Source organism: Chionomys nivalis, chromosome 8, assembly GCF_950005125.1.
Source record: "Chionomys nivalis chromosome 8, mChiNiv1.1, whole genome shotgun sequence".
NCBI lineage: Eukaryota > Metazoa > Chordata > Mammalia > Rodentia > Cricetidae > Chionomys > Chionomys nivalis.
Window position 1 is genome coordinate 56,780,487 of NC_080093.1, and position 22,348 is coordinate 56,802,834.

The window sequence follows — 22,348 nt, forward strand, 5'->3', positions numbered from 1 at the left end:
CTTCTAAATAATCTACAACAGCACCACTAGCTGGGTGCTAAGTATTCACTGGGGGCACCTCATACACAGCATTGATGGGCAAGTGCTGGCCTCAGCCTGTAACAGATGCCCACTCACATCGACAGAGACTTCCTTCCGCTACTGGATGTGTTATGCCAAAACCCACCAGCTCATTGAGTTTTCCACGTCCTCAAAGACTTTCAGAAAGTCTGAAGATTTTATAGACACAGAAAGATGCACCACACCAGAGTTTCCTCAGAACCAGTCCCACCTGAGGGAGTCACATGCTGGCAGTGACATAATTCCCAAACACGGCCATCTTATGCACCAATCAGACATTTGAAGACATTACCAACATTGGACATGAATGCTGAACTAAAAGTACCCACCTGTAGCAAAGCCAGTACACGCTAACCAACTGTAACAAGAAACTCTGCCAGGACAACATCTTACACACTGTGAAAACACCCAACAGAGATGAATAAGCCACCAGATAGAGAAATATCATCAGAGGGGCACAAAAGGTGAACATGGCAGCCACCAAGGAAACACAACTACCCTAACATGAGAAAACCCGTAAACTTCCCTGCAAAGAATTCAGGGGAATGGTTTTAAAGAAACTTAGCAAAAGTGAGCAGTCATCACAGAAGTTATGCTGGGTAAAGTAGACTTTAGACCAAAAGCATAAAAATGAAGCAAAGATAGTTAATAAACTGTCCAACAATGAGTTATAACGAGTGTGAACATGTGTACATCCAATACCAGATGATCTTACACACAGGGCTGTTACAAATTCTAATGGCAGACACAGAATACCAGATGACTAAAGGGTCCAAGAATAAGAATATAAAAATGTAGATTTCAGAAATAGGGATGTAGAAATAAAGAAATACAAAGTTGTAAGCCTAGGAGAATGAGAACATACTGTCAGCAGCTTTCTCAGTAGCTTAAGGAGTAACCATTAACAGTGGGTTTCTCTGCTTTACAACCCATGGCTGTATTTACAAGGCCAAAGCATCTCTCTGCAAACTGAGAGCTAGCCTACAGATATGAGCTGAGTCAACTTTTAGGAAATAGATATATGACCTCTGGGTTATGCATTGTCCCTGCTATGTAAAACTGGCAGCATCAAAGGGGAGAGCACAGGGCTTCAGTAAACACCACCTGGAAGTACCAAGGAAGACAAAAGATTAAGTACAAACACTAGTTTAGCTTAAAAACTCCATTAATGGAGATTGTAAAGTAAGGCAATCTGTATTTGAGTTTTACTATGAGACTGTAAAAGTTCCTTTGTTCAGACCTGATGCTTGGTGCCCCTCCTATAAAAAGGTGGGTTCAGAAATCAGCCTTTGCCACAGCCTTATAAAATCTATCTTTGGCTGTGGTCTCAGCTAGGTTTTTTTGTGCCTCATAAACTCAAGAAATTAGACATCAAATTTCTAAATAATCCAATTAAAAATGGGGTGCAGTACTAAACAGAGGTTTCTCATCAGAAGGAACTCAAATGGCCAAAAGACACTTAAGGAAATGTTCAGCATCCTTAGCAATCAGTGAAATGCAAATCAAAATTACTCTGAGATTCCATCTTACACCAGTCAGAATGGCTAAGATCAAAAACACCAATGATATCTTATGCTGAAGAGGATGTGGAGTGAGGGCAACAATCCTCCATTGTTAGTGGAAATCAGGATGGCAGTTTCTCAAAAAATTGGGTCTCAAACTACCTCAGAACCCAGCAATACCACTCTTGGGCATGTACCCAAAAGATAGTCATACTACAAGGACATCAGTTCAACTATGTTCATAGCAGCATTATTTGTAATAACAAGAAACTGGAAACAACCTAGATGCCCCTAAAGCAAAGAAAGGATAAGGAAAATGTGGCACATTTACATATTGGAGTAGTATTCAATGATAAACAAACAAACAAACAAACAAAAGCAACATCTTGAAATTTGCCTGCAAATGGATGGAACTAGAAAATACCATCCTAAGCGAGGTAACCCAGACCCAGAAAGATGAACATGATATGGACTCTCTCATAAGTGGATACTAGCTGTAAAGCAAAGGATATTGAGCTTATACTTCATGATTCTAGAGAAGTGAAGCAACAAGTTGAACCCAAAGAAAAGCATACATAGATCTACCTGGAAAGGGGAAATATACAAGATCTCCTGAAAAATTTGGTAGCTTGGGGGTAGGGATAGAAGAAAAGTTGGAAGGAGAAGAGGCAGGGAGAAGGGGAGGGGAAAGAGAACTTAAGAAATGGCATAACCAAAATGGAGGAAGGACAGAGATGAGAACAAGGAAAGAGATATTTTGATCGAGGGGGCCATTATCGGGCTAGCAAGAAACCCGGTAATTGCTCTCTGAGGGCCATTCCCTAGCAATCTCAGTGTTCATGCCAAGGGGCAGATCCTACTTTAAGGTCAACAGCAAACAAGAGAGACACAGGACTCTCACACTGTGTCCACACTGCATGTTCTCCATGACATGCAGACATCTTGGACTTAGATGGACACTCAGGGACAACTTCTCTTTCCATGTGAGCTGATCCTTCCCCTACTCACATCTTTCCTATGGGCATCTACCTTCCCTGCTTTTCTCTCTCTCTCTCTCTCTCTCTCTCTCTCTCTCTCTCTCTCTCTCTCTGTGTGTGTGTGTGTGTGTGTGTGTGTGTGTGTGTGTGATTATTCTCAAGAGATATTTGGTTTTATCCTAACCAATTCCAATATTTAAAAAATCTGTTACCAGAGTCACTTTCCTTTACAGTTTCAGTTTGAAGCTAAGAGCTTGGCCTCTGTGGGTCTGCTTTGGGATGTATCTGAGCCATTGATCAGTGCAGAAAAGGAAACTTGCCCTGTGGCTTGGCTCTGAGGCATCCCTGGATCTCTGAGAGAGGCATGGTCGTTTCCTGTGAATCTAGCTCAGAGTACAGGGCTCAAAGCCACCTGTGACCCAGAGCTGCAAGCAGACAGGTACTGGGCTGAGATACAGACAAAGGGATTTTAGGGCCTAAACTGAGAAGCTCTGCATGCTGTCGGAGGCCGTCAGGCACCTGCGGGGAGTGCCGGCAGACCAACCTTTGCTTTCGCATGGACAGTATTGGCCCTGGAGACTATGAATTTCTTGGTTCTTCAGTGGGAAAAGGTGGAGGAGGATAGAAGCTCAGGTCCTGCTCTCAAGCTCACCCTGCAGGAGAAAGGCCTTGATCTGTGCATTTGCAGGGGAGAAGATATGCTTCTTGTTCAGGACATATCCTGGTGTGAGTTCTTTGTTTCCATGGAGCCAACAGCCCACTCCTGAATCTCCAGGAAGGGTCTAGGAACATTCAGTCCCATGGAGACACTAGAGAGGGCAGAACTTACTTTTACCACATGCTAATCAATCCACCTGCTTCTAGGCCTGAGAGGTCCGTATGTTTGAAGAGGCCTGGGTGATTAGAGATAGATGGGTGTATGAGGTGTAGTGAAGACAGACTTGAGACTGGGCAAGAGTGATAGCCTAGAAATTTGGGGACCGGGTTAAAGCTGTGTCCATACCTTTCATGCTCTGTTTCCAGCTTTTCTGGCAGGCACAAGCCTCCACCAGGCCCAGGGAAGGAGGGTGATGCCTCTCTACCTCACTAAGTTTATTGTCCACAAGGAGTGCTTAGGGTGGCCAGGAGAATAGACAGTTTTGGTGTTCACAAGAGATTGTAGATTTCATTACCCAAGAGCCAGGACCGTCTGTACCAACTACATGGAATGCTGTCACTGCTCCATGCTCCAGACCCCCAAGCATGCTTCCCCAGAACTGTTTTGCAGCCTTCATCTGAGAAGCCTGGTCCACCCCTTGATAAAGCTGGGCATCTCTAGGTACAAAAAAAAAACCTGTGCTGGAGACCAGCTTGGCCCTTGGTATAGTTTAGCAGTCTGGCACACATACTTATAACAGTTCCAGTTCTAAATATATCACAGGGAATGATCATATCAAAGTTAACAGATGTTACAAAGGGATACTGCCCACCACAGGCAGCGTTTTCTTCTGTTCTGGGTCTGTAGTGTACAGACTGGAGAGCTAGATTAGCACACTGTGTTGAGAGATGATGTCATCATGTTAATTATGTGCTTTCTACAACAACAGCACAGATGGCAAGAATTTCAAGTAACACCTGGCTGCACCCTTAGTGAGATGATGGATGCTCTACACCCTGCGTCTCCTTGACCATACCCAGCTGTGTCACAGTAACTCCCAGGGGCTCAATCTCAAATCGCAATGAACAACTACACAGCAGTGGTAGAGTTTGTCCTGCAGGGATTCTCTGAGGATCCTGGGTTTCAGATTTTCTTCCTGGCCTTTTTCTCCATTTTCTATACTATGGCTGTTACAGGAAACACCCTCATTTTCATGGCCATCAGCCTGAACCCAAGTCTTCACACCCCCATGTACTTCTTCCTTGCAAACCTGGCTCTGTTGGACATTGCCTGCACATCCACTGTTCTTCCCAAGCTGTTGGAGGGTCTGGTGGGGAAGGGCAACCACATCTCTTATAAGGGATGCTTGACCCAGATTTTTTTTCATATCCTGGTTTCTGGGGGCTGAGCTGCTGCTGCTCACAGCCATGGCCTATGACCGCTATGTGGCCATCTGTCGCCCACTGCACTACAGCATGCTGATGAGTCGGCCCGTCTGTGTCCTGCTGGCAGCCAGTGTGTGGGCCATCAGTGCAATCAACTCATCTGTGAACACTGGCCTCTTGGTACAACTCCATTTCTGTGGCCCCAACCAAATCCGCCACTTTTTTTGTGAACTCCCAGCACTGCTACTGCTGCCTTGCAGCCCGACCACCCTCAACAAGATCATGACTGTATTGGCAGATGTTTTTATTGGCGTGGCCAACTTCCTGTTTACCATGGTATCCTACAGCTTCATCATTGCCAGCATCCTACGCATCCGCTCTGCAGAGGGCAAGAAGCGTGCTTTCTCCACCTGCTCTGCCCATCTGGTGGTGGTCACCTTCTATTACTCCACTATCATCTATACCTATGTGCAGCCTGGCTCTGGATCATCCATGGAAAATGGGAAGGTTGTTTCCTTATTGTACACAACAGTCGGTCCTATCCTAAATCCCCTCATTTACTCTCTGAGGAATAAGGATGTCAAAGTGGCCCTCAGGAAGGTGTTTCCCGGTGTCTGTTGAGGAGGTAGAAAGCTTGACCCAGCTGCTGATGAACTAGTTGGAACGTATGACTAAGAATCTGATGCCATGGCAAGGAACAGAAGTGTGATTTGTGCCGCAGATGTACATGCAATGTGCCTCTCTTGGAGGAGCCACTGGCCATTTCTTTCTGTCAGTGTGGGCAAACAGGTTTGGGACAGGCTGCACTTCTGTAGCCTGCTGTCGCTAATGTAGGGGTTTTTCGGATCCTGTGTTGGTGAAAATCATCCAGACCCCAATATTTGACTTGAGAAGAACTGTGTCTGGTAGGAGCAGAAGGTAGGGGGAGGTGGGGGAGGAGTAGAAAAGCAGGGAGGAGAACTTGAGGGAATGGGATGTTAAAGCTAGAGGGAGAACAGAAATAGGAGCAGAGAAAGAGATTTTTGGTTCGGGGAGCTAATATGGGGCTGGCAAGAGACCTGGCACTAGAGAGATTCCCAGAAGGCCAGAAGGATGGCCCTGGCTAAGATTCTAAACCATAGAGAAGAAAGTACCCGAACTGGCCTTGCCCTGTAGTCAGACTGATGAATATCTTAAAAGTCACCATAGAACCTTCATCCAGCAACTGACAGTAGCAGAGGCAGAGACCCACAGTGGAGCACTGGACTGAGCTCCCAAAGTCCAGTTGAAGAGTGGGCAGGGTGAGAAGATGAGCAAAGAGCTCAAGACCATGATGGGGACACCCACTAAAACAGTTCACCTGACCTTATGGGAGTTCCCCAACTCCAGCTGAACAGGAACAGAATCAGCATAGGTTCAAACTAGTCTCCTGAATATGAGTGACAGTTGTATGCCTGGGGCAGACTGCAGGCCACTGGCGAAGGCACCAGGATTTGTCCCTATATGAACCTATTCTCTTTGGATGGATACCTTGATCAGCCTGGATATAGTGGGGAGGGCCTTGAACCTTACACAAACCAATGTACCTTGCCCTCTCTGAGGAGTGGATGGGTGGATGGTGTGGGGGAATAAGTGAAGGGAACGGGAGGAGGGGAGGGAGTGGGAATTGGGATTGCTATGTAAAATAAATATAGTTTGTTTTCTTTTTAAAAAATAAAATGAAAGAAATTACTAATGCATTCAATAAATTCAAAGGAAACACAATAATATACATAATCCAGACTCAGCGAATTTTCCATGTTTATGTGCCTTTTGATATTATTTCAATGTATCTTTGAAGACTTTGTTGTATTTTTAAAAACAATTTCTTTTTATAACTATAATATTTTCCCTCTCTTTTCCAAGCCTATGTACATTTTTAAAACACACTGTGTCTTGCTTAGAGGTCTATTATGTCTGAATTTGTCCTATTGTGGATCTGAAATGCTTATCTGACAAGGAGCATTATTTTAAAATGCTAAGGGTGTGGTTGTTGTGGCCTGGATGCTGGCTCTGCCCCTCAGCCTTTCAATATAGCAGAGGTATGTTTACTCTGTGATTCCCATGTTCACCACCCCAGCTCCATGGATATAGTGTGACTAAGTCACCACCACTAAACAACTTGTGCATGCTGCTCACAAACCCCATTTAAGTGCTCTGTAACAGAGCACCCCTAAAGAGTCAGAGCCATTCCTGCCATTAGATAGAACCAGGTAGGTGTCTCTTAAAGGAACAGTTATCTCTGTTCGCTGCCAGAAGACAGAGCCTATCTCAAAACTATGCGACTACTAAGACACTTCAGTTGATTCACATTTTTGTGCGGGTGGAAGCTGTTTTTCTAAGTTCTCTGGAGCTTTATGTGGATGTACGTTGCTGAACTTTGGATGCCATTATGTAATCAGAGACTGATTTTTTCATTTCCTGGCCAGATATTATGATATCTGAATAATAACACAAAATTAACCCATTTCTATTAATCTGTGTATCTCCACATGGTTGTGGCTTTACTGGTACTGTTCTGGTGTCTTTCTCCTTTGGCAGCTACATGGCATCTCCCTGACTCTACCTTCTTTCCTCTTCTATCTCTGCTTGAAATTGCTTCCTAGCTATATTCTACCGTGCCATAGACCAAAGAAAATTCTTTATTACCCAGTGGTAATAAAACATATTCACAGCATACAGAAGGGAATCGCACATCACATTTTTTGTTGTTGTTGAAAAAATTTCTGTCTCCTCCCTGCCTCCCATTTCCTTCCCCTTCCTCCCACTCCTCTTCCCCTTCCCCCACTCCCCTCCCCCTCCCCTCACTCCATTCCCCCTCCCTCTCGAGTCTGAAGAGCAGTCCGGATTCCCTGCCCTGTGTGAAGTCAAAGGTCCTCCCCCATCCATCCAGGTTCAGGAAGGTGAGCATCCAAACAGGCTAGGCTCCCACAAAGCCAGTTCATGCAGTAGGATTGAAACCTAGTGCCATTGTCCTTGGCTTCTCATCAGCCCTCATTGTCCGCCATGTTCAGAGAGTCCAGTTTTATCCCATGCTTTTCAGTCTCAGTCCAGCTGGTCTTGGTGAGGTCCCAATAGATCAGCCCCTCTGTCACAGTGGGTGGGTGCACCCCTCGCGGTCCTGACTTCCTTGCTCATGTTCTCCCTCCTTCTGCTCCTCATTTGGACCTTGGGAGCTCAGTCTGGTGCTCCAATGTGGGTCTCTATCTCTATCTCCATCCATCACCAGATGAAGATTCTATGGTGATATGCAAGATATTCATCAGTATGACTATAAGATAGGGTCATTTCAGGTTCCCTTTCCTCAGTTGCCCAAGGTACTAGCTGGGGACATCTCCCTGGACACCTGCGAGCCCCTCTAGAGTCAAGTCTCTTGCCAACCCTAAGATGGCTCTCTTAATTAGGATATATACTTCCCTGCTCCCATATCCACCCTTCCTTTACTCTACTACCAAAAAAAGAAAAAAATGACCTGAGTTAACAACCACTGGTCATTAATATCACTTAATATCAATGGACTCAACTCTCCTATAAAAAGACACAGGCTAAGAGATTGGATACGAAAACAGGATCCAACATTCTGCTGTTTACAAGAAACACACCTCAACCACAAAGACAGACATATACTCAGAGTAAAGGGCTGGGAAAAGGTTTATCAAGCAAATGGACCTAAGAAACAGGCAGGTGTGGCCATACTAATTTCTAACAAAGTTGGCTTCAAACTAAAATCAATCAGAAGAGATGGAGAGGGACATTTTATACTCATAACAGGAACAATTCATCAGGATGAAGTCTCAGTCTTGAATATCTATGCCCCTAATATAAAAGCACCCATTTATGTAGAAGAAACATTACTAAAACTCAAGGCAGTCATCAAACCACACACACTAATAGTAGGAGACTTCAACACTCCTCTCTCACCAATGGACAGGTCAATCAGACAGAAACCTAACAGAGAAATAAGAGAATTAATGGAGGTAATGAATCAAATGGACTTAACAGACATCTATAGAACATTCCACCCAAATAGGAAAGAATATACCTTCTTCTCTGCAGCTCATGGAACCTTCTCGAAAATTGACCACATACTCAGTAACAAAGAAAACTTCCACAGTTACAAAAAAATATTAGTAACCACCTGTGTCTTATCAGATCACCATGGATTAAAGTTAGAATTCAACAACAATGCTACCCCCAGAAAGCCTACAAACTCATGGAAACTGGACAGTCAACCTCTGAACCACACCTGGATCAAGGAAGAAATAAAGAAATTAAAGTCTTTCTTGAATTCAATGAAAATAAAGACTCAACATACTCAAACCTATGGGACACTATGAAAGCAGTGCTAAGAGGAAAGTTCATAGCACTAAGTACCCACTTAAAGAAAACGGAGAAAGTGCAATTCTTTACAGACCTCAAAGAAACAATATTCAACTTCATATTTAAAAAAAAAAAGAACTCAGGATAGCCAAAAATCCTGTACAATAAAGGAGCTTTTGGAGTCATCACCATCCCTGACATCAAGCTCTATTATAGAGTTACAGCAATGAATACAGCTTTGTATTTTTATGAACACAGGTGTTGAAAGCGTTTTATGTTTTAACAGCATCACTTTCCATGGTGTGCAATAATTCCATCTAGAGAGTGCTTTTTCCCACTGTGAGTGTCACTTCCTCAGTAATGCAAACATGACAGAGTCATTTTTTTCTACTGATAAATAATGTTTGTTCAATTTATGCTTTTCTTTTTGTTGAAAATAGATTTTTTTCTCATACAATATCCTGATTATAGTTTATCCTCCTTCTACTCCTCCCAGTTTTTCCTACATTTTAAAATCCTACACTTTAACTCTCTGGGTATTTTAAACCCCACAATACACAAAGATAATTTTCTATTGTCATTCTTCACTATGATTTACTTACCTATAACCTACAGAACAAGGGAACAGTAGATATAAAAGGCAGCTGCCTCATACAGGACATCTTTGAGTCATGACAGCAGATGCCTTCAGCAAGCTTGGAAGCAGCAGACTTGGTCTTCCTGTGGCCATGATGTTCCTGCTCCTGTGTCTGCCCCCAAGGCCTGGTGCACTCTGTTCCTGGGCTACCAGCCTGGGCCTCTGTGTCTGTGACTTGTCTTTATTTACAGGATTGTGTTCTTTGTAGAACTGAAGTTTTGAATTTCATTAATTTTTTTGAGGGGTGAGTGTACTACATAGCAAGAGGAACACAGAGCAGGCAGAGACTCTGGCCAGCCTGCTTGGGGACACCCTGAAACTGAACTGATAGATGCTCTAATACAGCTCGTGCGGCTGTCACTTTGTACAGATATTAATATTGTGCAAAATCATTCAGAAAGCATTACTGGAGACAAAAATGAATTACTTTACCATCCATCGTAAAAGTGTAGAATTCTCCAAGAATTTTAATTTAGCAAGTACACAAGGAAATGACCTAAAATTTTTTGTGGGTGCTCAAAACTGACGGAAATGCAGCTGGTAGGAGATTTTAACCTGTCAGCAAGTTATACCGCAATCACAGAAAAAAATCAGTGAAGAGATCAAAACATTTGAACAACAAGACTTACCAAAATTGCAAGGAGATGTTGTGGTCACTGCATCTGGCAGCCACAAACACATCTGCCCTTGACTAGGCAAACATTCATACACTCACCACATCAGAGTCCTTCAGACCATGGCCTCAAACTGATCTTAAGCCTTAAAATCATGCAGGGGAGAACCTCTGAGTGCAGCGAGATACAGGGAGACAGGAAGAACAAAAGCACCTGAAGTGTTCCTGCTAGAACGGTGTAATTTGGGCACTGCAGAGCACGGGGTTGCATCTGAATACACAGCAGGGTTCATGTTATTCTTGCTTCCTTGTTTCTTTCAGAACAGCCCTGCTGAGCATGTGAAATGTCTCCAGGATTTTTTTTGTTGTTGTTTTTCCAGGATGCTCTGTACTTTATACTTGTCTGTTGAGGTTCCAGCTCCATCTCAAACTCATTCTGCATATGGTGTAAGGTATGAAGTGGGGCTCTTGACCTTTCCAAGTGGGTATTAACACTGGTGTCTTTCCTGTCGCTGGTTCTGAGATTTTTGCCCTTTGGCTCCATCAGCTGAATGTGTAGGAGTATTTCTGGAGTCCCCATGTGTTCTGTTCATCTGCTTTTCTATCTTTATACCCATGCCTCACTACTCTTCTTATTACAGCTCTGAATGTCAAGATAAAATAGTCTATATCTTAGCTGGGCGGTGGTGGCGCATGCCTTTAATCCCAGCACGTGGGAAGCAGAGGTAGGTGGCTCTCTGTGAGTCCGAGGCCAGCCCAGTCTTCAGAGCTATAGAGAGAACCCTGTCTTGAAAACCAAAAACAAATCTACATTTTGTTCTTTTTCATAATTCTGTGGTTCATTTAGGTCCTTTCCATGTCTGTAAAAACCATAGACATTCTGCATAATTAAGTTCTCAATTGCTGGGGCTCAGTAGCAGAACACTTGTCTACCATATGTGAGACCCCAGATTTATGCTCCAACACTGAAAATAAAAATACAAAATAATTACTATATTTTGCAAATGGATATGGGTTTTACATCATACAATATCTCAACTGAATTCTGTTTTCCTCCCCTGATCTTTGCCCATTAAATTAAGAACTGGGACAGGGCTTGTCCAGGTCCCAGAATTCAGCCAGCAGGTCCCTACCAGCACTCTCTCTAGTGGATTTCTGCAAAATGCAAGCTGATGTCTCTGAGTGGACAGAGCTATGCTTGGTAGCATTTTACAGCAGCGAGGCTATGGGCGGTGAATACAGAGTGGTTTTGAAAATGTCAGTGCCTGCAGAACCCAGGCTGTGATAAGGACCCAGAAGCACCTTCCCATCACCCGCCTTCTACATCAGTCACAGAAACATGTATCCATCAAGTAAAGATGAATCGTGGTGATGGGGTTTTTTTATTTTATTTAAATTTTGAAAATATTACATAAACACACACACACACAATCATGTAGTGCATAGAGGTCAGAGGACAACCTTCAAAAATCTGTTTTCTCTTTTTTACACCACAGGCTCCAGGAATCTAACCCACCAGGATATCAGGCTAAGTCTTCTTACCAGCTGAGATAATGTTTTAATGTTAAGCTTATCTCAATCCTGGGATAAATGGTACTTACACTATATCATCGCTTTGTAGGTTGCTAAGATTTTGTTAGAAATTCTCTGTTCACAGGGGATATTGTTCTGTAAATCTATTTTCTCAATAGATTTTGAAATCAGGATTGTGCTGGTCATAAAAGATCTGAGATACCTCTCTCTCTCTCTCTCTCTCTCTCTCTCTCTCTCTCTCTCTCTCTTTCTCTCTCTCCACATCATGGGTCCTTGGATGTTTGATATATTTCACTAGTAGAGTTCTTTGGGCTTTTAACTTCTTTTTGTGTAAAGTTTTTTTTTATTTTTATTGCTTGACAGTTTTACACACTTATATAATGAATTCTAGTCATTCTGTCTTTCTCTCTCTATCTCTGTCTCTCTCTCTATCTCTCTCTCTCTCTCTCACACACACACACACACACACATACACACACACACACACTCCTATATCCCTCTCTTCCCTTTCTTCCCCCTCTGGAGCACTTTCCAGCAAATCTTCCTTACACTCTCAGGCCTTGTTTTTGTGCGTGGTCACAGACTTTAATTAGAGCTTCATAGGTGGGAGGTAATCCATGGGAGTAAGGGCAAATTATCGGTGTCCACATTGAAGAAAATGACCCACACACACCAGCAGCTGTTAATCGTCAGTAGTCGTTCATGGAGGGATGGGCCTCATGGGTCTCTCCGTCATCTGTGATGAAATGTGGAGGGACCGAATCTTGGACAGGTCTTTGTAGATAACTACATCTGCAGTGAGTTCATAAATGCAACGGTTGCATGTTGTCTAGAAGGCATCTTTTTGCTGCATGCCTCCCCATCCTCTTGCATTCTTTCTGCCCCCTCTTCCTTGATATTCCCTAAGCTTTAGAGGCGGCAATACATCAGCCCCCTTCCCACCCCCTAACACTCCACCACTGCTTGGTTTTAGCACTTTGGTCAGTTATGGGTCTGTAAATTAGCCATAGCCTCCCACAGTAAGAAGCCTCTCTGATGAAGACTGGATGCAGCACTAACCTGTGGGCATAAACACGAGTGTTTAGAAGGCAGTTAGACAACATGACTATATAGCAAAATAGCAGCGGGTACCTCCCAGGGCCAATGGTCTCCTCAGCGGCAGACTCTTGTGTCTGGAGTAGACCTCAGATTCAATCAGAAAATGGTTGGTTAGCCCCATAGCAGTCATGCTGCTATTCTACCAGAGGGCGTACTGTGTCTGAAAGGTTATTACTGTAGCTCGCATGGTTCTTGGCTAAGTAAAACTACTGACAACTTTTCTCCCCCGGGAGCCTGCCTACCACCTTCCGGCAATGTGGAGGCTAGCCATTGGGAAGGAAGCTCTGGCTGCGCCGCAGCTTGATTTGTCTATGATCTATGAGCACGTGCATCTTCCTTCCAGTGTCTACTCATTGGTATAAGAGTTAATCACCCACCGATTGCAATGGAAAATGGTCGTGAGGTTTCCAGTGTGCTGCAGGTAATGTGTGTGCAATATGGATAAGCAAAGCCCCAGGCTGCGTGGTTTCACCCACACTGGACTTATCGCAGTTCCAGGAAATACAAATTAGGCTTTAGTACCAGGAAGCACCAGTGGTCTCCTGGGGGAGAAAAGAGAGAAGTGTGCAGCCCTGAGCCACTCACTATCTGAACGGCAGTGAAGAGTTCGTGGGTGTGTTCCTTAGTCAAGCTCACTAAACTGTGCTCTCTGTGTGTGCTTATCAAACATCAGCCAGGCCTGCTTAAAGCTGTTTTAAAGAGAGGAAAGGTCCCACCCAAAGGAAACTCCAGACCCAGAACCACAAAGTAACGACGTCCCAGCTGCTTGCTCTGACCAGCATTTGGAGAAAGCTGTTAATTTGCCACATTGGAAAAGCCGCACAGGAAAATCATGTTACCATATTAAGAGGGGCAAAGAATAAATAAAATTCAATGGCCATTTATGCTCACAAATAAACATAATCAGGTGTTTGCAAACCAGAGGGCAGAGGGAAGTCCCTTGTTCGAGCAGCTGGCATCATCATGCCCACCCACACGAACATGCGCTCCTTGCTCCTCCAGATCTGACTGGCTCTGCATCAGGAGCTGGAAACATGTACAGGAAGATGAACAAAACACATCCCATGGCATTAGGCCATGAGTCACCACCAGAAATGTCAGGAGGACATGCATGAATGCTAGATGTCACAGCAGTGCTCAGCCTACAGAAAACCAAGCAATGGGAGCCAGTATTGCATCTTCCCCTGTGCCACTCAGAAGATGCATTCCAACGGGTCCACTTGTAGAAGCAACAAAAATATTCAATGTGTGGGAACTGGACTCATGAAATATGTGGAACATCTTTATTCAGAAAGCTGAGAGGCATTAAAGGCAATGTAAATAAATATGGAAATACATCAAGGTGGTGGGCTGCAAATCTCAGTCTTAAAAACTTATAAAGATGGGAGGCACAGGATCTACAAACTGACATACAATACAATACAATACACATGAGAATTTACATGTACAGGAATAACCTCCCTGCCTAAGGAGCTAGGTGTGAAAGCATGTTTGAGATTTGGTGTGTTCACTGGGGTCTTCCCAGGAGTAGAAAGTGCAAGAAACAGAGAACCGATTGGGGTGGGCCTCTCCTTGCCTTCCTGGGTATTCCCCTGCTGTGGGCATGAAGGAGAACATGCAAGTGTAGACTCCCAAAAGGGACCAAGACAGAGAGAAGACAGATCTTGGAGCTGGGGCTTCAGCAGTCTGCTCCTCAGACAGAAGGGGAGAGCTGTTTTCTTACTGATATTAGGAGCCAAGAAAGACCTGTGGGCAAAGAGAGCAGAGGAAGAGAAAGCTGGGAAGGACCAGGGCACCATGCAAAGCTGCAGGGGGCCTCAGGGGGCCTGTTGGCACAGATAAGGTCACTGAAATCAGGAAGTTGCTCCCCAACTTGTGGCTTCTTTCTGAGAAATGGGATTGGTTAAGAAGGGGAAGGCATATTGGTATAGGCTGGGACACTGGTGGGGAAGGGGCGATAGATCACTGGAGGTTGTACCCCCAGTCCTAAGTTCTCAGTGAGAGGGACCTCCATGGCGAAGAATGGGCTGAGGATTAGGCAGGACCCTAGTCTCTACACTTTCAGGCCTCACTCCAAACAGCCCTTACTTGTACCACCGCCCCTGCCCCCCCCGCCCCCACACCGCCGCCACCATAAAGCCGCTCTTTTATCAAAACCTATGACATCTCATTCTCATACTTGAGATCCCTGAAGAAACCAAGAATGTACTGAATCTGGAATCTGGAACCCCACAAACTAGCATTTGTAAGATGATTTTTGAGGCAGACATCATGGAGCCAAGAATGCTGGGCCTAGGCGGTCCCCAGGGTTTGGACTGCATCAGCAATCAGACTCAGGACTAAGAGATGAGTGGCAGGGCCGGGCGGTGGTGGAACACGCCTTTAATCCCAGCACTCGGGAGGCAGAGGCAGGCGGATCTCTGGGAGTTCGAGGCCAGCCTGGTCTACAAGAGCTAGTTCCGGGACGGGCACCAAAGCTACAGAGAAACCCTGTCTCAAAAAACCAAAAAAAAAAAAAAGAGAGAGAGAGATGAGTGGCAGGAACCCTAACCACAGGAAACTGATCATTACCCTCTGCAGGGTCAGACACCTTCCCCTCACTACCCATTGCCCTCTGTCCCCTTCACTTGCAGACAATATCACCATGGAGCTTCAAGCCAAACCTCCCGATGGGGCACAGTTGGAAAGATACCTGCCATACTATCATGTTCAAGCGGCAGAGATAGTGCACCACAGGCCTCAGCAAGGGCAGAGTCATGAATGTGGTCCTCCCACAGTGCCTGTGCCTGTGCTCGGGCAGAAGGTTCTGTGTCTCCCTTAAGAGCTGATCCCACCCAATAATCCTCAAAAGAGACTGCCCGGGGATCAGGAAGTGGTGATGAGACATAACAGCTCTGAACAGGCAGGTAAGAGGGGCTCTAAACCCAGGATCCTGATGAGACTGAAGTGGGGCATAGGGGCAAAGGCCCAGGGACCCCCACCCCAGGTGATTTGCTCTTTAGGTCTCATACGAGATGTTAAGTGGGCTGTTTGCTCATGTGATGGCAATACCTTGCATGCCTTCCCTGCCCTCTGAGGTCTTTGGTTGGGGCAAGTGTCCATCTCCTCCTAGTACAGCCAGTCTGGCTGACAAGCTTGATCTCAGAGGACCACATGGGGATAAGGGGAGAGAAAGCACCCAGGGATGGGCACAGGGCGTGGCCTCTGCTCCTTCCTCCCAGTTCCAGCCCTCTGCACAACTCCAGTTAGGCAAGCCCTCTCTTGTGAGCTGCTCTGCCAGGAGCTGTGAGGGCTTCACACACACACACACACACACACACACACACACACACGCCCTTGGAAACTTGGCTGAAGCAAGATAGAACGAGGCTGCAGCTTCCTAGCTCTCAGCTGCCTTCCCCACGCTGAGGGTGTAGGGCTGGGTGGGACCTGAGAACACAGTGTCCCGATTCCCACTCTTATGGAGTGACAGAATGCTGGAGGAGCTACTGTTTCGTCTCTGGAAAGGGACAGCTGTCTCTGATGTGAGGGGTCCCTTTTATTGAGTGGGGTCTCCTGTGCAGTGAAACTCTGGGTTTGTTTCTTCCATGTTCTGATCTTGTTGCAACAGACCTAGACAGTGACGGAGAAGCTGAACACCATCCAAGGGCAAAACCCACCTCCCTCTCCTGGAAAGAGGTTTCACCTGACATTCAAGGGGTCCTGGGAGCCTACAGACGGACACCCAGTCATCTCTACCATAGTCCTGGTCCCCATCTCCCTCCAATACCATGAGTCACCATCTCTCACGCTGAGACCCTCTGCATCTTCAAGGGTAAGGTCCAAGAAGCAGCACTGACTCTTCAGGAGATCCTGCAGGAAGCCATGAAGCCCTTGGCTCCTTCTTAGTGGCTGGCAGTCAGAACAGACTCAAACCCCCAGATCCATCACCTAAACAACCCCCACACAGGTGAGAGCTTGGGGAGAGTGGGTTTTCGAGTGCATGTGTTTATGAGTGTGTCTTTGTGCACCCCTGTGTATGCACATGAAATCTGTGTGTGCCTGTGCATTGTCATGTGTATGTGTCTACTTACTATGTGCTGAGTGTTCACCTGTGTGTGTCTGTGAGCATCTGTGTGTATATCTGTGTACATGTGTCTATGTGTACACTTGTATGTGCACCTGTATGTGTCTGTGTGTGCATCTGCATGAGCCTGTATGGATGCCTCATGCATTTGTATATGCCTCACCCCGATTACACACCTGTATTCACATATGGGGGGTGCCTGCACGTATCCGTATGAGTCTGAGCTATAGCCTAGCTGAGCGGTAAGCCTGGGGCTGATTTCTGGTGACCATGATCCCCTTAAGCAGATGCCCATGTGAGGGAGCAACATGTCTGTGTTTTTAAGATTATCACTGTTTCAAAGCTGTGTTTGTCCACTGACTTCTATGGGCAATGGGGGGTGGGGTGTTGAGGCTGGGAGCTTGGTGTTTGTTCCCTGGGATATCTGTGCATGCAAGAAGTAGATTTGCCTGGGGCCATGCCTGTCTATGTGACAGGAGTCTGCTATCCTTGTGAAGCTTTGTGTTCTGTATGTGTGCATGTGGCATGAAGGTAAGACTAGATGCCCTGTCAGTGAATCTAAGTTAACTATAGGGTTGCTTTATTAGGTGTTGAGTTAGGAGGAGCATGGACATGTGAACTTCCTGGGTACCTGTCCATGGCATCTCCAAATCCAGGGCAGGAAGCTTGACAGCTCCAGGCTCCCCAGCAGCCTTGGGTCCCCAGCAGCCTCTGGTTTATCTGCTCCTGTCCACGGGACAGAAGCTTAGACTTGCTGCTGGGAATCCAGAGGTGCTTCCCGTTGCATAAAGCGACAGCTGCTCCTCTCGGAGAAAGAACTAGCCGGGAAAATGAGGTATTTGGCCCATGCCCATAGCAGATGGGCAACAGATCTCAGCAGAAAGCAGATGTTGTAGGTCACAAGGGCTGCATCAGGGAAAGACCTGGGCTTTTCCTAGCTCAGCTCCCAGACAGGTCCGTCAGAGATAGCAGTATCAGTGATCCAGCTATTCAAACAAAGGGTCTCTGTACCAAACCAGACCACCGTACCTGACCTTCGAAGACCTTCCAAGATGATCAGATCTGACCCTGCTTAGACCTGCCCAGACCTTTCCATCACATGTTACCCTTTGTACCGATACTAGCAGTGAACTTGTCCTATCCAGCCAGCTCAGGACTGGTACCTACCAACCGTCCTGACCTTCCCTGCTCCAAGGAGCCAGCCGAGCAGATAACCTATGGGATTCCCTATTCCTAGAGTGTGCCTTCCACCTATTCTGTGAGCAGCTGTAGCAGGAATGGTGTCACTATGGCTTGTCCAGGTAGCCCAGTGAGGATTCCACCATAGCCCTGATTGACAGAAGAGTATGGGGTTTCTGTATAGGTGTGCTGTCCAAAGTCACAGCCCAAGAAAAGGGTGACATGTGAGCCCCGCTCCTGTCCTAGCATTCTGCTACATCTGTGGTCTCTGGAAGAGAAATTGCACATAATAGATATGTTAGAGGCTCTGAATTCTTGGAGCAGTACAGAGGGTACCTAGGAAGCCACCCTCCCAGGAGCCCATGCATTTTGACTCCAAAGGCCGTTCCACGGGATGGAGGACAGAGTAGCTGCCCTGGGAGGATCTGTTTGCAGACTAGTATCAGAGGCCCCTACAGCAGCTCTTCTCTACTCTAGGCTCTGTCCTGAGGCTTAGCTTGGTCCCTAGTCTGAGAATACCTTCCTGGGACACCTGGGGACTGCAGAGTAGGTGGTGGCTGGATTCTGCGCTGGTCACCGGCTGTGTTTCTTAACAGCACCCTAGAGACAGAAGGAATATGGAGAAAAGCCTGGCTGTTGGTCTCTCAGCTACACCTGGTCTGATGTGTTCTCTGTGAAATGAGCCAGTGTGCTCGGCAAACTAGCTGGACTTCCCTGTGTAGTCATGTGAGGATGCAGCAAGGACAGCCAGGACAGTAACCATGGAAGCAAGCAGAAAATTTTCCAGCCACTCCAAGTGAATAGGTTTATTTATGTGTTTGTGCTTTAATCCCTGTGTGTGCGTGTTCATGTGCGTGAATACAGAGGCACATACATGCTGTGGCACATATGTAAACACCAGAGCACAGCCTCAGATGCCAGTCTTCTCCTTCCACCTCGTTTAGTCAGGGTTCTTTTTCACTACTGCACACGCCGGGCCAGCTGCTCTGTGAGCTTCTAGGGAATCTCCTATCTCTGCCTCCCACCTCTCTGTGAGAACGCTGGGATCACAGGTACTTGCTACTGTGTCCAGTTTTGCATGAGTTCTGGGAATCCAGACTCAGAATCTCATGCTTGAGCAATAAGCACTTTATGCATTGAACCGTCTCCCCAGCCCCAAATACATGCATTTGTCTGTAAGTGCAAATGGTGACTAAATGCACCCACGTTTCAGGAGGCCTAGCCTAGCCTGGAAAGCCCCTGGGCCAGCAAAAAGGGAGGATCCCACTCCTCAGCAAAGCACAAAAGGAAGCCTATGTCTATCTTCAATGTGACTGTCTTTAGTAATTCCACCCTCTGCAGGGTCTCTGAGCCCAGCAGTGCTGCAAGGCGGAGCTGAATCCCATAGGGTAAATCTTGCTGAGTCACCAGCACTCTGGCTAGGCCTTGTTCTTACTACTGACTGCATATGCCTTCTGGTGACCCCAGGATTCTCTCCTTGTTACCTCAATTCTGGCCACTTGCTCTAAAACAGCCTCAGTCCCTTCTGATACTGCTGGCCTCTGTTCACTAATTCCTGGGCCTAAAGTGACCCCAGCCATAGCCTCTGCCTAACTCAGGGGATGATGTGTCCTGAGCCTAGAGAAGTCAGCCTAGAGCTGGAAAGTGTCCAAGGCCACCATCCCACTTGTTATTTGCTACTTCCTATAGCCAAGCCTCAGAGACAGCCTCACAGTGCCAGGATATGCCCTTCAGGATGAACGGTGTTTGATACTTGCTGAGCTGAATTGTCAGCCCTAAGAAGCAAGCCTGGTTGCTACAACCTGTGTGAGGCAAGCTGTAGGCAGTAATGGTGGGGGAACCTTGGCATATGAGGATGAGGTCTCTTCTGTACCCAGGGAACTCAGCTCAGGAGGTTGCTGGCCTCTTCCACACCTCATTCTTCTCCCTCTGCTCCCTCAGGTGTAGTCGTGGTCACCATGTCTGCCAAAAACAACAGCTCAGATGTGACTGAGTTCATCCTGGTAGGATTTCCAGGCTCCCTGGGGCTCCACCTAGGCCTTCTATGGCTCTTCCTGCTGGCTTACATGCTGACAGTGACAGAGAACTTGGTCATCATCACAGTAATCTACGCCAGCCCCTTACTGCACAAACCTATGTACCTCTTCCTCAGCAACCTGTCCTTCCTGGAGGTTTGGTACATCTCTGTCACCGTGCCCAAAATGCTGCTCAGTCTGCTCTCACCCAAGTTCCAGCGCATCTCCTTCACAGGCTGCATGGCACAACTGTACTTCTTCTTGGCGCTGGCCTGCACCGAGTGCGCGCTCTTGGGGGTCATGGCCTACGACCGCTATGTGGCCGTCTGCAACCCCCTTCGCTACCCAGCCATCATGAGCCCTGGTCTCTGCAGCCTCCTGGCTGGCGGTTCCTGGTTCTCTGGCTTCACCATCTCCCTGGGGAAGGTCTTCTTCATTTCCCGCCTGGGTTACTGCGGCCCCAACATCATGAACCACTTCTTCTGCGACGTGTCCCCGCTACTGAACCTCGCCTGCTCTGACATGTCCGTGGCAGAGCTCGTCGACTTCCTCCTGGCACTGCTCATCCTGTTGGGGCCCCTGGTGTTAACTGTCTTCTCCTACACAGCCATCCTCAGCACCGTGTTGCGCATGCCCTCCGCTGGGGGCAGGCGGAAGGCCTTCTCCACCTGCGCCTCGCACCTGGCCGTGGTGGTCATCTTCTACTCGGCCTCCCTCTTCATCTATGCCCGGCCACGGGCCATTTACTCCTTCGACTACAACAAGCTCGTGTCAGTTGTCTACACGGTGCTGACACCCCTCATCAACCCGATCATCTACTGCCTGCGGAACCAGGAGGTCAAGCAAGCGTTGCGCAAGGTGCTGCAGAGACTAGCCCAGGCTCTGGGAGCCTCCTCCTAGGAGGAATCATGCTTCTCCAGACATGAGCCTGCTGACCAGCTCACCAGAATCGAGTTGGATAAGCAGACAGGTTGGCATGCCCTCCCACCAGTCCCTGAATCCTGCTTAGGACTACACAGCCAGCTGACACACCATAACTCACAGGTCCCAGGCCAGGACCCTCTCAGGAGCCCTTGCCTGGACTCACACGAAGTCTGCCCTCATGTGAGGGTTCTTTCCAACCAACCAACCGTGGTCAACCTATAGCTGCAGCCTCTGTCACCTGAGGAGATCAGAGCAGACCATGACGCACCAGATTCCAGAGGAAGAAGCCAGCACACACAGAACTTCTAGCGCAACATCCCATACAAGGGGTGCCAACAAGCAACAGCAGCCTTGACGCCCACATATATAACCCAATACCAGTGGCTTCTGCTGGGAGGCTTGTCTTCCAGAAGAAGAGGCCTCAAGGTTGCAGAGGGTAATAAGAGAGGGGAACAAACAGCTTGGGAAAGAAGATAAAGCAGGTAGACCCCGAGAGACTGAGAATACCGCTAAGCAGAGGCGGCCTGTCAGCCGCCTGATGAGCGCTAGCCACTCTCCAGCTCCACCAGTCACCTGCAGAGTGAAAACGAAGACAGGAAGGGGACCCAGGATACGTACCTCTGGACACTGACAAAAGGCAGGAGTTGGGCAAGGACCTTCTCACGGAGATCTGAACTCAGTATCCTGACCTTCAGACCATTCATGAAGCCCACCACCCAACAGACCACAGGCACCTTCTGTCCTGAAAGAGCTGAGCTGCCTGCTACAGGGCAGGAGTCTTCAGAAGCCCCTGACTCCAGCCAGGGTTCAGCCATTAGTGTCCATGATGGTTACAGACCAAGGATCCCAGCATCTCAGTCTCTGTTGGAGGAGACCTTGATCTGCTCCTCTTGAGGGTGATGGACAGTGAGGACCCCAGATCACATCTGCCATATTGCTCCAGATTCCCACCAAATGTGCAAAGGACTCCAGGCAGTGTACCTTTCAATGCTACCTTGTTTCTAAAGGTATCAAGGATTCTGAGGACTCATACCGCCCTACCCCAGTCCTCAGCTCAGTCATATGTGGGTTAGGAGCTGTGAGTTTTTATCTGATGATGATTCCCAGCAGCATTTGCAAGGCCACAGAAACCTGTACTACAGAAGTGTAAAAGCCCTGTGTATCACTCTTAAGAGCATTATAAAGCACACAAGGCATATCAAAGCTTCAGTTGACACCTAGGTACTGCGCTAACCTATGTAGAACAGGTATGTTAAATGATGGCCAAGTGCTGGAGCAGGGGACTCACAGGGTCACAGACACATAGAGTGTAGGTATATGACAACAGACTCTTCCAAGTCCTGGGGAGGTGGTCTCAGTGGTTCTGGAGGTGTCACTTGTCTGT

The 22,348-nt window shown here is 47.0% G+C and overlaps 1 protein-coding gene and 1 pseudogene across 1 annotated transcript; both read left to right on the forward strand.

Annotated features, from left to right (window-relative positions):
* Nucleotides 1-4,257: 4,257 nt before the first annotated feature.
* Nucleotides 4,258-5,182, forward strand: LOC130879891 (olfactory receptor 13A1-like; annotated as a pseudogene).
* An 11,105-nt stretch (nt 5,183-16,287) lies between these two features.
* Nucleotides 16,288-21,806, forward strand: LOC130880160 (olfactory receptor 226-like). The gene is made up of 2 exons (XM_057779081.1): nt 16,288-16,729; nt 19,967-21,806. The coding sequence occupies exon 2, from the start codon at nt 19,984-19,986 to the stop codon at nt 20,938-20,940; it is 957 nt and encodes a 318-aa protein (XP_057635064.1). The 5' UTR covers nt 16,288-16,729; nt 19,967-19,983; the 3' UTR covers nt 20,941-21,806.
* The last annotated feature ends 542 nt before the right edge of the window (nt 21,807-22,348 follow it).